Source organism: Camelina sativa, chromosome 12 (assembly GCF_030686135.1).
Source record: "Camelina sativa cultivar CO46 ecotype springtype chromosome 12, ASM3068613v1".
NCBI classification, from domain to species: domain Eukaryota; kingdom Viridiplantae; phylum Streptophyta; class Magnoliopsida; order Brassicales; family Brassicaceae; genus Camelina; species Camelina sativa.
The window spans coordinates 8,181,531-8,195,427 of NC_141891.1; the positions used below are offsets into that span (position 1 = coordinate 8,181,531).

At 36.2% G+C, this 13,897-nt stretch overlaps 4 protein-coding genes across 5 annotated transcripts; 1 reads left to right on the forward strand and 3 right to left on the reverse strand.

Moving 5' to 3' along the window:
• Positions 1–597: 597 nt before the first annotated feature.
• LOC104730946 (protein MICRORCHIDIA 7) lies at positions 598–5,714 on the reverse strand. Of its 2 annotated transcripts, XM_010450194.3 has the most exons (19): positions 4,852–5,714; positions 4,692–4,766; positions 4,555–4,589; positions 4,370–4,448; positions 4,180–4,272; positions 4,019–4,103; positions 3,793–3,868; positions 3,268–3,396; positions 2,923–3,021; positions 2,731–2,832; positions 2,332–2,487; positions 2,124–2,219; positions 1,965–2,016; positions 1,771–1,882; positions 1,605–1,675; positions 1,374–1,507; positions 1,214–1,267; positions 1,009–1,131; positions 598–909 (listed from the first exon to the last, which is right to left on the reverse strand). In XM_010450194.3, exons 1-19 carry the CDS (start codon positions 5,345–5,347, stop codon positions 829–831), a joined length of 2,148 nt encoding a protein of 715 aa, XP_010448496.1. In that variant the 5' UTR covers positions 5,348–5,714; the 3' UTR covers positions 598–828. The 2 variants fall into 2 exon arrangements, with proteins under 2 accessions (XP_010448496.1, XP_087334625.1); XM_087478499.1 differs by lacking the exons at positions 4,180–4,272; positions 4,370–4,448; positions 4,555–4,589; positions 4,692–4,766; positions 4,852–5,714 and having other exon boundaries at positions 3,793–3,858; positions 4,019–4,093.
• Positions 5,715–5,717: 3 nt separating this feature from the next.
• Positions 5,718–7,580, forward strand: LOC104730947 (large ribosomal subunit protein eL8z). The gene is made up of 7 exons (XM_010450195.3): positions 5,718–5,983; positions 6,201–6,245; positions 6,341–6,542; positions 6,635–6,804; positions 6,906–7,034; positions 7,130–7,222; positions 7,321–7,580. Exons 1-7 carry the CDS (start codon positions 5,981–5,983, stop codon positions 7,450–7,452), a joined length of 774 nt encoding a protein of 257 aa, XP_010448497.1. The 5' UTR covers positions 5,718–5,980; the 3' UTR covers positions 7,453–7,580.
• A 191-nt stretch (positions 7,581–7,771) lies between these two features.
• On the reverse strand, positions 7,772–9,158 carry LOC104730948 (HVA22-like protein d). The gene is made up of 4 exons (XM_010450196.2): positions 8,820–9,158; positions 8,684–8,710; positions 8,289–8,598; positions 7,772–8,069 (listed from the first exon to the last, which is right to left on the reverse strand). The coding sequence occupies exons 1-4, from the start codon at positions 8,864–8,866 to the stop codon at positions 8,043–8,045; spliced, it is 411 nt and encodes a 136-aa protein (XP_010448498.1). The 5' UTR covers positions 8,867–9,158; the 3' UTR covers positions 7,772–8,042.
• An 813-nt stretch (positions 9,159–9,971) lies between these two features.
• LOC104730950 (SUMO-activating enzyme subunit 1A) lies at positions 9,972–13,280 on the reverse strand. The gene is made up of 12 exons (XM_087478500.1): positions 13,215–13,280; positions 13,054–13,113; positions 12,125–12,220; positions 11,745–11,796; positions 11,432–11,627; positions 11,273–11,352; positions 11,070–11,186; positions 10,904–10,954; positions 10,746–10,812; positions 10,509–10,612; positions 10,324–10,428; positions 9,972–10,229 (listed from the first exon to the last, which is right to left on the reverse strand). Exons 2-12 carry the CDS (start codon positions 13,101–13,103, stop codon positions 10,113–10,115), a joined length of 1,035 nt encoding a protein of 344 aa, XP_087334626.1. The 5' UTR covers positions 13,104–13,113; positions 13,215–13,280; the 3' UTR covers positions 9,972–10,112.
• Positions 13,281–13,897: the final 617 nt, after the last annotated feature.

Consider the following 13,897-nt stretch of genomic DNA (forward strand, 5'->3'; position numbering starts at 1 on the left):
TTTTTTCAAAAAAAAATCCCTAAAGAGTAATGCAAATAGTACTATTTTAACAATTTTAAAAAGAATGTGAGCTTTTCAAATAGTTTTAAAAGAATAACATCCCATATATATATTGTTACTTATTTTATGCAGTTTGTTTGGGAATAAAGCAATAAATGCAATCAGAACGAAGGCAAGTTTTTTTTTCTGCTTTTGACAGACAGAGCACAATGTGTCATTGATAAAACAGAGTTTTGCAGGGAGCTTTGGTCTGCTGCTTCTCTTTTAAACAAACCTTGCCCATGCCCTCCTCTTCATTTATCCTTCATTTTGTCATTTTTTTTGGAATGATTCCCATTTCTTTAGTTGACCTTATTCAAAACCACACATGCTTCCCTTCTTAAATAACATATGACAAAAAAAAAAATTTGAATCCCCTCTGACATCAAATAAACTAGACATCCATTCCTTTGTATAGTCATATTGGTATGGATATATATATAATTGAGCCAAGATCTCTACAAAGTCAACCCAAATTATTACTACTAATTTTGGTTGGTTTTCACATGGAAGTTCGTTAATGTTACTGAAATGACAGCTGCTAAAGATACAGTGAAGTTTGTAAAGGAAAAAAAATGGAAAATCAATCGAAGGTCAAAAACATTTTAGAGATGTTACAAATTTCCTATCAATAACACTAATTTACAACATGGTATCCAACCCAACCAGACCTGGTCGAGTCATAAATTAAATGGAGATGCTAGACAAGCCTTATTAATCAAATTGGTTTACACAAGCACAAGATATACCTTTTTGTTGTCGTAATCTAACCTCCCCATATATGCAAGTTCAATGTCTCCAGTTCGGACCTCTAGATCCCTCCAGCTTTTTAATCTTATTCAACAGATCATCAATCGTGTTGGACGCTTCCTGCAATGAATCGTTTTAGGTTTTGTTATTTAAGGGTGAGCATTCAAAATGATTACAACACTAGTTAACCAAGAAAGGTTTGTTTCATGAATGAAGAACCTCTAGCTTATTTCTCAGAACTTCTTCCTCCCCATCACGTCGGTCTCGTTCCTCTGAGAATATCTGAATCAGATTCGCTTGCTCTTTGTTCATTTCTTCTATCTTTTGCCTTGCTAATTGAACCTAAATTAACCAGGAAGGATTCCATCAGGCTTTGCAAAGAAACTGTCGAGACAGTTAAAATGTCAGAAAGTAGGGACCATACCTCAACTTCAAGTGCCTTCCTACGCTCTTTCTCACGCCGCAGCTCCTCTTGCAACTGAAAGTGTACCAAAGAACATTGAGAGATCTATTACGATGGAAAGGTCCTTGAGGATTTTCCTCATTATTTTAGATTTGAGATTTTGGTGGGAGTATATATATACCTGTCCACCATCTTTCCCATCATATACACCATTGTCCTCTTTATGATTTGGAGAGTAGAACTTGTCAGAAGCTGGGGTAGAAGTTTTGCTTCTTGTTTGAGCAAATCCCTCGGGATAATTTTCTGGTGATGAGTCTTAACATCCACAAGACATTGTTACATGATCAATCTCTACAAGTAAACTCTCTAGAAATGTGGTATGGACGTTATAAAACCAATACAGACACTATACCTCTGTGATAATAACCGTTTGAAGTCTTTCCATGCCTAGGCGCATAGCCAATTTTGTGACAGTTGTTCCTCCTGGTCAAAAAGGGATGCAATATTATTAGCCCTGAAACATCCATGCTCGGCTCAATGAAGCTGGATCTTAGAACAACTTGAGAAAAGAATCAGACCAGTAATTCTTCTGCATTTGAAGAAGTCGTGACTCAAGTCTAGAGAGAACTGTTGTACGCTCAAACCCTTGTTTATCATGAGCAGGCTCGACAAAATTAGCTTCTAGAACACCTATTAGCAGTAGAAACTAGCTTTGTAATCTTCACATAAAGTAAGCAAATAAAGTAACACACCTTCCATAAAAAACAAATACCTATGACCCCACGACCATCACTGCCTGCCGCATTCCATATCCTCCAAAATGGCTGATAACACAAGTTAATAAGAAAAGAAACAACACAAGAATATGAGAATCTACTATTTATCTTAAATATCATTTGGGAAGCAAAACGCCATTTAAGTAGAAGGAAACCTTGATGAGCCGATTTTTGTGGTAGACATTAAAGCCTTGAACATCAACATGATGTTTTGCGTCCTTCACAAATCCAATCATTACAATAGCAGACATCTGATCAAAGAAGTTGTGCACGATACCAGCTTTATTATATTATAACTAGAAGATGGCTTCTAATAAATAAGAACTATATGAAGGCTGGTTTTATAAAGTTACTAAAACTTACATCTGTGAACACTCCATATGATTCAGACTGTGGTCGATATGTGATCTGCTCAGTCTGCATCATGTCATTCACTACGCTATGGTGCTCAACATCTTTTCCCCGTAGAATGATACGAAACCCAGGTGGAATTCTTAGGTAGAGGATCGATACATAACTCTGGGAACATGTCAAAAAAGATGTGAAAAATGAATTTAGAATAGAAGCACATGCAGCTAATTTGAACAAGATTCATAATAATATTCCTATTCAAGCTTTTTTATTTTGACAATTACAGTAATTACTGAAATGTTTTGCCTACTGAAATAATCACTATAATTGAAATACTACAGATATACAGTCCTAACTAGCATGAGACTGACTAGAACTACTTTGACAAAAAGACATCTGACTTGTTTATACCCTTAGTGAGTGTCTGTATGTCAGGAAGTGCCTAGAATTAGGAAACTGAGCAGCCATTTTAATGTTCTTCTCTTCCCGATTGACGCCTCTAAGTTGAATATCCTGCAGATAAACAATATGATATGCATAAAAATTTCTATGCATCATCATCTCACAATAAATCTACATACATTGAGCAATAAAAATACATACAAGCGGATCAGCATCAAAATCAAGTTCTAACATCCCTTGATCATCTTCCCACATGTTATATATAACTATCCGTGTGCCACGATCCTTCATCAGATCAAACTACAACAAATGAAGCAACAAATTAGTCATAACATTTGTTCACAGAGACAGTCAAAGGGTGCTATTAGATGAAAACCCACATCAAATGAGTGATAGAGAACAAAAGAAGATCATATAGCTCAGAATGTACTAAAATAATCACTATAATTGACTCATCTTTTTGCTTCCTGGGTTGTAACTCTCATTGAAAATTTCATTGTATGGATAAGTGACTTAGCAACTGTTTTCAACAAAGGGGAAATATACCTGATGAAGTAGATCTTCTTCACTAGAGAATGGCGACCATTCAACTATTGTTTCCAAATTTTTAACCCAATCACTAAGGGAAGACCGGATTATTTTACTCCACTCAGAGTCCCTTCTTTCGTAGTCAAGCTGTCATTATAAATCACATTACAAGAGAATATAAGGATAAAATGCATACAAATTCATCCAAATTAAAAGTAAATGTTGTGAGCATGAAAAATAGTTCTTCTATGGCAGAAGAGATGTGTGGACAGTTAAAAATCAAAGCTAAGTTACAATGTTACCAGCAGTACTGAAAAAAAGTTACCAATTGAGATACAAGCTAAGGTACTAAAAGAGAAGGAAACATCACGATTCTCTACCAAAGGTTTTATCTACCAAGCAGTACAATTTTAACGAAATATCAGAAGAATCATGTTGTGGAGCCAAGCAGTTATCAGAATACTACTTAGAATAGGGAAACCAAGTGGCAGACCATGGAGTTGTTCACAAACAATACCACAAAGTGAAACAAAGAAAGATTACCATGGGTACAACAATGTCCTCCTTTCCTGTGCTCCTTAGAAATGTATATGATACGAGCCCAATGCTCTGCGTAGAACTAAAACCAACATCAAGTAAAATAGACTATAACAAAAAATAACAACTCCAGCTGTTGTTCATATTGTAAGGTAGTGAAAATACAATCGAACCAAAACGAATAAGAACATGATAGCCAAAAGAGGTAACATATTGATGATAACCAACTAACCTCTTTCCATCTTTTCCAGGGCAACGCGAGAATACAATGACATCTGCTCCAAGTCTCATTGTACTAGTCTTAAATCCATTACCATCTATAAGCATATTAATGAATTAAACGTGTTTCTGCAAACATTTGGTATAAGTATCACTCGAGTTTTTAATGCTTACATTGTCCAATGGTGTTTGCAATTTTGCTTTTGGCGGAGTATCCTAAAGACATGCATTGTCGCATTTTTTCAGGATCCATACCACCCCCATTATCTACATGTCAAAACATAAGTATTCTCATACATGACCACATGAATAAAAACAAGGAAGAGATTCAATAAGATATGCTAAAGAAAAGTGTATATTGTACCTTCAATTAATAACATTCTGTTTCCTGCTTTGTTGTTTTCAAGCATGTCTACTTTAACATAAGTAGCTCCACTAGCAACCTGATATCAACGAGAGGAAACATTACTACAAACGCATAAGTTGAATGCACTTCAATCTGTCTAATACAACAACATTATAACAAGTTAAGAAACTAACTAAACCCACCTCATCCAACGCATTGTCCAAAAGCTCTGCAAAAGCTGCACAAGAGAACAAAATAAAACAGATTAGCTCAACGAATTAGAGGGCTGCAAACTCATCGTGTAAAGCTAGCTCGAATAAAGGTTGATGAATAAAAATACCTCCAAGAGCCCATTTGTGACTAGTTGCATTAGAATGTAAAAACTTAGGATGGACTCTTACATGATCAAAGCCACCTGAAACACAAATACATACAGTGTGACATAAGTATCAACATTCATCATTACTGTCTAATGAACAGAATTAACATTTGGTATTGACCTGAAGAAAGATCCCAAGTAGAGCCAGGTGCTCCTTCATAGTCTCCAGCTTTCCAGAACTGCTTACAACTACCAACCCTCCCGGACACGCCCGAGGAAGGCGGCGGCGGAGACATAGGCCTGAAGACATTACATGGATTGGCGGGAATAGCATGCGTCACATTAACCTGCGGCGGATTCGATTGGCCGAATCCTTCAGGCAACGTTACAGCCAGCTCCTCAAGTGTTGTTACCTTCTTAACATTGTTCCTATCACCAGCTCCAAAAGTAGTATCTCTTGCTCTCTTCACACCGACGAAGTTGCCAGAGTTATACCTTATGTCAGGTCTTCCTACTTGGTTTGATTCACCGGCGATATCTCCAATGTCAGAGTCATCATCGCTGCTACAGAGATCGACAACAGGAACAGGTTCACTTCCGGGAAAGCCAAACGGCGAAGTAGTAGTAGAAGAAGGTGGAGGAATCTCTCGCTTCACTTCAATGTTATTATCCATCATAAGTAACGATGAAACAATCCGAGAGAAGAAACAAACACTTAAAAAGAGGAAGAAGATGAAACCGCCGTTTCAATTATTAAAAAAAAAAACAAGAATTGAAGAAGAAGAAGGAGAAAAAGACAAAGCAGGAACACTTTTTAAATCTTTGCGACAAGGAACTCTCTCTCTCTCCCTCCTGTTTTAGTTCCACCGATTCGGCTTTTGTCAACCACCTCAAAGTGTAACTGACTGAATTATATATTTTCCTAAAGTAAAAAAAAATAATTCCGGGGAAAAAAGGGTACGAATTTGAGTCTCTCTGTTCTCTTCTCTCTACTAAAATCTTCAGAGAGGGAGAGGGAGAGAGTTAGTAAGCAAAGGGAAGAACAAAAGGCTTTTTAGGGTTTTTTAAAAATATATTTTGATTATGTTAGTTGTGTGTACTTATATAGATGGGCCATCTAATTAGAAGCCCAATCATATTGATTTTACACAGCTTACTTTTTTATGGATCTCAACATACGGCCCATATTGACAACTCACATAACAAAAAAAAAAAAATAAACCCTAATTTATAATTCTTCGGCTTGTCTCTCTCTCTTTCGTTTCGTTCGTCGTTTCTTTCAGTGTTTTTGAGCTGCAGAAAAGCTGAAAATGGTAAATTCTTCTGCTCCGAGTTCGTTCTTCAATCCAATATTTTTTTAGATTAGATTAGTGTACTGTTGTGTCGCTGCCCACGTCCGAAACAGTTGTTGTTTTTGAGATTTAGCTGTGGATTATGTTAGTCTGATCTTATAGTTTTTGCAACTGTGATTGGTTAGAAATGTGGAATTGAATCTGGACTTATGTATTACATTTCAAATTTGTTTTTTAGGCCCCAAAGAGAGGAGTTAAGGTGACTACCAAGAAGAAGACTGCTGTAAGTGATTCTGTTTTGCTCTCTCTCTCTCTCTCAAGATATTATATCAATCCTTCGATCTGTTCTTAGTTTCTGAAAATGTATTTGGGTTTCAGGACAAAGTAACAAACCCTCTATTTGAGAAGCGTCCTAAGCAGTTTGGGATCGGAGGAGCATTGCCTCCCAAAAAGGATCTCTCCAGGTACATCAAATGGCCTAAATCGATCCGTCTGCAGAGGCAGAAACGTATCCTGAAGCAGAGGTTGAAGGTTCCACCTGCACTTAACCAGTTTACTAAGACCCTTGACAAAAGCTTAGGTCTTTGATCTCTACTATTCCTGTTTTTGCTCTGTTTTTTTTGAATTTACCCTTTAAGCTATTTAAACTCAATGTTTTGTGTAATTTTGCAGCAACTCCTCTGTTCAAGGTTCTTCTCAAGTATAGGCCTGAGGACAAAGCTGCCAAGAAGGAGCGTCTTCTTAAGAAGGCTCAGTCTGAGGCTGAGGGTAAACCTTCTGAGTCTAAGAAGCCAATTGTTGTCAAGTATGGTCTTAATCATGTGACTTACCTCATCGAGCAGGTCTCTTCTCTTCCTGACTGATTCAATTGTCACTCACTATGAATTTATAAGCTTGCTGAAGAAACCTTGACTGAAACCTATTCTGTTTTGTTTGATTGCAGAACAAGGCACAATTGGTAGTGATTGCTCATGATGTGGATCCGATTGAGTTAGTTGTCTGGTTGCCCGCATTGTGCAGGAAAATGGAAGTTCCTTACTGCATTGTCAAGGGGAAATCACGATTGGGAGCGGTAACTATGATTGCTTACTTTTTAAGGGCCTTTTACAGATTTTCTCTACTAAAAAAAACTTGTAATTGATCTGTGATCTCGTTCCTTTGTTGCAGATTGTCCACCAGAAAACAGCATCTTGCTTGTGTTTGACCACAGTGAAGAACGAGGACAAGATGGAATTCAGCAGAATCCTGGAGGCCATAAAGGTGAGAGAATAATGATGTTGATTGTTTACATTTGTGTTTTGGAATGATTTGTGTGTGTAGAATGATTTCAAATGGTTTTGATTTGTATCCTCGCATAGGCAAACTTCAATGACAAGTTTGAAGAGTACCGTAAGAAGTGGGGAGGTGGTATTATGGGATCCAAATCGCAGGCCAAGACTAAGGCTAAGGAGAGAGTTCTAGCCAAGGAGGCTGCTCAGAGGATGAATTAGAGTTCTGTGTGGTTTCATTTTTGGAAGCTTTAGTTTATTCAATTTTGCACATCAAGTCAAAAGTATCTCCCTTTTTTTTTCACTTTCACCTTTTTATTTCATCAATAGAATTAAATTTTCATATCTTATTTGCTTTCGCAATGTCATACCGTTGAGTTATTTGTTTTAGATATTAATTTGTCAGCCAAAACAAACTAACCTACTCACGTTTGGATATTGCAAATAGTGTGGGTTGATTCGGTGAGATATATGAGTCGCATACTATAAGATAATGAAACTTCAGATACATTTGTTTTTAAAAAACTTAAACATCAAAGACTTTTAAAATGAAAGATGGATTGGTTGAACAACATTAGCATATACGCGTGGAAACTAAATCAATACGACAACAAGGTGGAAAGCCACTTCTAATATAAATCGAAACACACACCTCATGAGTCATCATCAACAACATTAACATTCCATTACCCATTTTTTTTCTAAATTAAAAATAAAAAACAAAAGTAGATTAGACAGGACATCATGATGTGACCACCACCAACTCTCTGAGCATTACAATAATACTAGTCAGGCTTCTTCTGTCTTCTGAATCAGTGACTGTGAGCCTCGTGTCCCTCCTATATCACAATTAATTAATCAAAAAAGTCATTAATTAACGAATTAAACAAAAACTAGATAACACACTTGTTATATGCTAATGGTCGCTACGTTAAGAGAATTAGTAAGGCACTTTACGTTTCCTAGGACTATAATTAAATGTATTAATCCAAGAAAAATAAAGTTTATTTCTTTGACACAATTCGAGTTCTAGAACTCCTAATAGTTACTTTACTTACCCGGTGAGGGAAAATAGACTGGAGGATGTTGGGCTTGGTGGACTTGGAGTGGTGGGAAGAGCGGAAGACGCCGTGTTTCTTAAACTGTTCTCTCACAACACGGTTGTAGATAAAAGCTGCGCCTTGAAACTGGGGAAGAACAAGCCAAGCAACGAACACAAGTTTCACCGTATACCAAATCGGAATCCACTCAATAAGCGATTGCAGAATCAGTTCAATCAGCGAGAGGAACGAATAGATAATCCAATACGCAAGCCACTGCTCGTCGTCTACTTTCGTTGCGCTCTCCATTGCTATCACCGATGCGTACCTAAATAATTCGAACATTTATTAAATTTCAGATTTTGAGTTTCTAATCTTTAAACAAAAAAATATTTTGAAAATTAAAAACTTACAATGGATAGAGCAACATCACAATGGGCCTGCATATATATACCAACAAACCGAGAATTAGAAATTAGAAATCGAAACAATAAAAAGAAGTGATTTTGTTGGAAATAATAAAATGTAAGGAAGATTTAAGAATCATACCCAGCGCCTGAATGAAGAGCAGTGAGGAAAGTCCAAAACTTGTCCATTTTTTTTTTTGTTTTTCTTCTTCCTTGCAAGTTTCCTTTGGGAAGTTTTTCGAAAAATCTCCGATGTTAAAAAAGAGAGAGAGACAAGTCTGTGAAGTTATCGAGGCTCTTTAATTTGCTCTGTAAGAAGAAGACAAAGGTAAATAATGTGAAAAGGAAGAGAACCTAATTTATAGAAAGGAAAGGTCTCTCTCTCAGTCTCTCTATTGGAGAAGAAATTGTATTGTACGGTTTGCTACAGTTGATTAGGTTGGTTGGTTCACACTCTTTTCATTGGCTCTTTTTGCTTAGTGAAAACGGGGTACGGTTTAGAAGAGGAATAGAAGAAAGCTGATGCCGACATACAACTATTCCGGTATAGTCCATCGGTTCAATTAGTGAAATCAATCAGTTTTTGTTCTGTCTGGTACGATTCGGTTCGGTTCAATTTACACGCGTGGCGAGATTTCTAACTTTGATGGCGTCGACATGGCACCGACCTAAAGATAAAAAAAGAGAGGACGTCGGTGAGAGCTTCTGTCATTGCTTTATTTTGTCAGAGCTTCTGTCATCACTCGCTCTCTTCACATTGGAAGACCAACAAGATGAATGAGAAAGCGATGTCGCCTTCTTGGTTTGACCATCATCATCATCATCAGAGTCGTGAAAGAGTTTTCTCCTTAAGGGTGATCCTATTTGTATCATCTCTGCCTCTGGTTCGTGCTGGAGTGAGAGCATTAGTCTCCTTGGAGAGTTTTCGACCAACTCAACAGCTTTATCCACAGTGATCCATGAAACAGCAGATGAGTTTTTGTTTTTTTTACCTGTTTTCATGTCAGTCCATTCTTTCTCAAGCTCATTCAACTGCTGCTTCAGTAGTTCGTGTTTGTTCTCCTCTCTTTCTTCCATTTTCTTTTCTTCTTACAACTTTACTAAGTAAGAACTAGAATGTGGTTTATATAATAAGATGAAATCTTGTGAGATCTCACTAATTTCTATTTAATGAAAAATCTGGTGAGATCTCACTCTAATCTCTATTTAAAATTTGAATGAAACTGAACAATTCAAATATCAATAACTGAAAAAATGATTCTACCACGGAAAATCACAACTGACCCGCACGAAATTTCAGAATATTTTTGCATTAATACGTTCATAATAATGTGAAAGCAAAAACAAACGAATTGAGATATTAATTAAATAGGATCTCATGAAACATCAGAGTTAGATGAATTTTTAGGACTCACTGGTTGATACTAGTATACTACTAAGAGGAGGTAAAAGAGTTCGAAATGTCTTCCATCACACCTTTCCCATCTTCACCATCAAAGTAGAAGAAGTTCTTTAACGGGTCTCCTTTGCATGATACTGCCTTGATCACCTCCTGCAACATCGACAAGCTTTCTTGTTAAATTCCAAGTTTCTACTGAGAATATTCGAATGGGGAAAAGAGGGAGTGAGAGAGAGAGAGAGAGAACCTGTGCTAATATTCCTCCCACAATGGCACAAGCTGGTGGGAATTCAGTAGTACCGGTGATTAGTCTTTCCAAGAGACTATCTGGTATAAGGCTTTCGCTGACAGACTGTTGCAGTATTCAGTTTTTCAGTGAACTGAGTGAAATTTCTAAAGAATGGCAAAACAAAAACAAAAGAACACGCTTACATTTGCCTCACAGAGTTGCTTTTTGATTTCCAAGACTCTGGCAAGATCGAGTAGTGAACATTCTCCATGTTTACGACCTTCACTCTCTTCAAACACTTCTATTACTGAAAAATCTCATTAGAATTCCAAATATTAGTGAAGCAGCTTTGTTTGTTATGTATCTGCAATGGGGTTTTTAATTTTTCATTTGTTTCTGAAAAGCTATCAAGAATTAAGCTGCAGTAAGTAGTTAACAACCTCTCATAGCAAAGTAGAGCTTTGCTGTTCTCCGAGGAAATGGTTTCCATGGTACTGATATAGCTTCCTGCGGCAATAAACCAAAAAAAAATGTTACTTTTACTACATACACAGATGAAAGGATTATTTAGTAGCAAATATTTGTTGTTTTATTGTACCTGAAAACTCGGAAAATTAAGTTCGCATTCCACAGTCTCTTCACGCTTTTTCTGTGGAAAGAAAATTGCCAAGGAAACAATATAAAGGACGACTGAAAATTATGGAATGAGGAGGTGATAATGGAATTAAAATTGAACTAGATGAAACATCAAATCATGTAAGTACCTTTGTGTACTTGTAGTTTTGAAGGTCGACAAAGATCTCACCACATGAGTCTCTACAATCGACTGTATAGAAAGCAACACGTTTCACTAAGTTCCGACATTTTTCATTGACAGATTTCTGCAAACAAAAAGAAAAACAGACAATGTTATGAAGCAACTGAAGATAAGAGCAAGAGGGAAACTATAAAAAACTGTTATCCATACTTTAGTAGCACGAGAACCGTAGCCTATAACCACAACATCAAACTTCTCGAAAAATTCAAGGCCGAGTGTAGACAAATCACCTGAAAGATTTCAAAAAAATGATCAGACAAGAGCCGGTATGTTATCAAAACGTTAGAAGGAGAGGTACTAGAGGGAAACCTTTCTCAACAGAAACACGGACCATAGGGTTGAAATCCTTGAGTGAATCACAACAAATCTCAGCAACAGTTTTGCCACGGTAAGCATTTTCATCAGGCGGAATTAAGAAGTTTGCGTTCAAGGCCTCCTCGTTCACCAAACGATCATCCATTAACGTCACACTACCAACTCCTGCCAGCACAATGTTCTTGCAAAACTACACACCAAATGGAGACACAAATCCAAGAAATGCAGTAAAAGACCATTAGATTAACTAACTAATTGAAAAGCATGACTTCTCAACAGAAATATGATAAAGAGTTACAGCTGCTACCTCAGCAACAGTGCCCTTAATCCCAGATACCAAGACATGAGATTTGGTCAATCTGCAAGCAAAACACAAACCTCAACACTATATCAAACCATGCCACAGTAGTTACATGATAGTGAATAAGAACGAGCTAAGTTACATCAACCTAAAACTTTAAAAGTCTAAAGTCCAAATACAATCTCAGGTGAAACATGAACCTTGGAAATGCCCAGTAACAGAGCATACACGATCATCTCAGAGCACAGAAGTTACGAGTTCAACTAGTTTAGAAGCAACTAACTCGGAAATAAGTAAAAAAAAGAGGAATTGAAACAAATCAACGCTAACCCAGTAAAAGTACTAAGTCAGGGATGAGTAGGATAAGGAGATGAGAAAGTAGTAACCTTCTTTGAGCATTAGCACCCCAAACCCTAATCTGGCGGTCGTACAAGGCAGTCTCCTGCTCGGTAAGCTCTTCTCCGTCCATTCGCAAACTCAAGCTATCAATAATTACACAAAACCCTTTGCTTTCAGAAACAGGAATTAGCGTATATCAGTACTACTGGATTATTTTGTAACCGGAGCTTGCGCAAGAAGACCTAGTCTTAACTTGGTCGATTTTGGTCAACCTCTTCTCTCAGTGATCTCTCTCTCTCTCTTTTTTTTTTAATAAAAAACTTTGTTTCTAGTAAAAATTAAAATACTTTAATGGAAAATATAAATGGTAGTCAACGTCTCGATCGCAGGTTCGATTCAACCCAACCGCATATCAGTAATCAGTCGATTAATAAGTTTTTTCTTAATACGAATAACAATTTTCATATGTTTAAATAAATTACGTTTAGTAATAACATGAAAATATAATTTAAATGGGATGACGGTATCAAAGTCGACTAATGTGATTAGTTTTGGCCACGCGACCTTTCCATAACATGGCATGGCACCCACATAAACAATGTCGGTTTGTCACCGGTGGATTTGTGTTTGATATAGTCTTTACTTCGTTTTCAAATTAATTCGTCTTTCTCGTAAGTTAACCAACCCTTTAAACAAAAACATACATGCGTGATACACTGATATATATATATACCTATCTGTGGAAGACATGGTCTTCCTAAATTCCTAACATAAGTTGTAGTTTCTACTCTGATGTAAACAAAATAAGTAATTAAAAAAAAAATTGCAAAAGCTCTTACCTTTTTGTTTGCAGTTTTATGTATAAAACTTTTATCATTAACAAAATCTGACTATTAGATAAGTAATGTTAAGTTTTTGACACACAAAAAAAAAACAAAAAAAAAAAAAAAGGTATTGAAACGTAGACAAGCATTACCTGCGAAATCGGAAAAATAGAGTCTCCTTGTCCAATGGAATCCTCTTCATTTCTCTTTCCCTTGCAAAATGATCAAAACTGTGCTTATTGCTTAAGAAGAAACACAATATGAAATTTTTGAAAATTCTTGTGTAAATATAATGACGTAACAAAAATAGTACTTCAAGACGATTGAACGTCTTTTGATCTATCGTTTCATTTCCTTCTCTCTGTCTCCTGGATCTGATTCGATGGTAAATAGTTCTAGTGCCATGAGTCAATATTTATTGAAGTCAAATTTTGATTTAATGAAAGGTTCAATGTAAGTATGTAACTCGTATAACAAGGGATATAATTAACACACTCCTAACTCCTAACTCCTAACTCCTAACTCCTAAGTACTACAGTATACATTCTAATCATATGATTAGTTACAATGTACTTCGGGTATTGTATTTTGTATATAATAAAAGTACTTTAATACTAGTAGAATAAAAACAAGAAACCAAAAAAATCTAGAAAATTGAAAACCACTGAATGAGAGAACATTGGAGGATGCATACGCCATTAAGCTATCATGGAGTATCAAACAATAGGAGCTTACAAAGGGTTATAATTACTTGGCAAATGGCAAATCATAATTCCCACATACTATAAATGTTGTTTTTCGAACAACTATTTCTGAAAATGTATATATATATATATACTAGGTGATACCCGTGCTACAGCACAGGATTATATATTTTGTTAGTTATTTTTTTTGTAATTTGTATTTTTGTAATATAGTTTTTTATTTTGATTTATTTTCTTTATTTATATAGTGTTTATTTGTATATTTGGGGTTATACAGTAAATTGGAAATCCT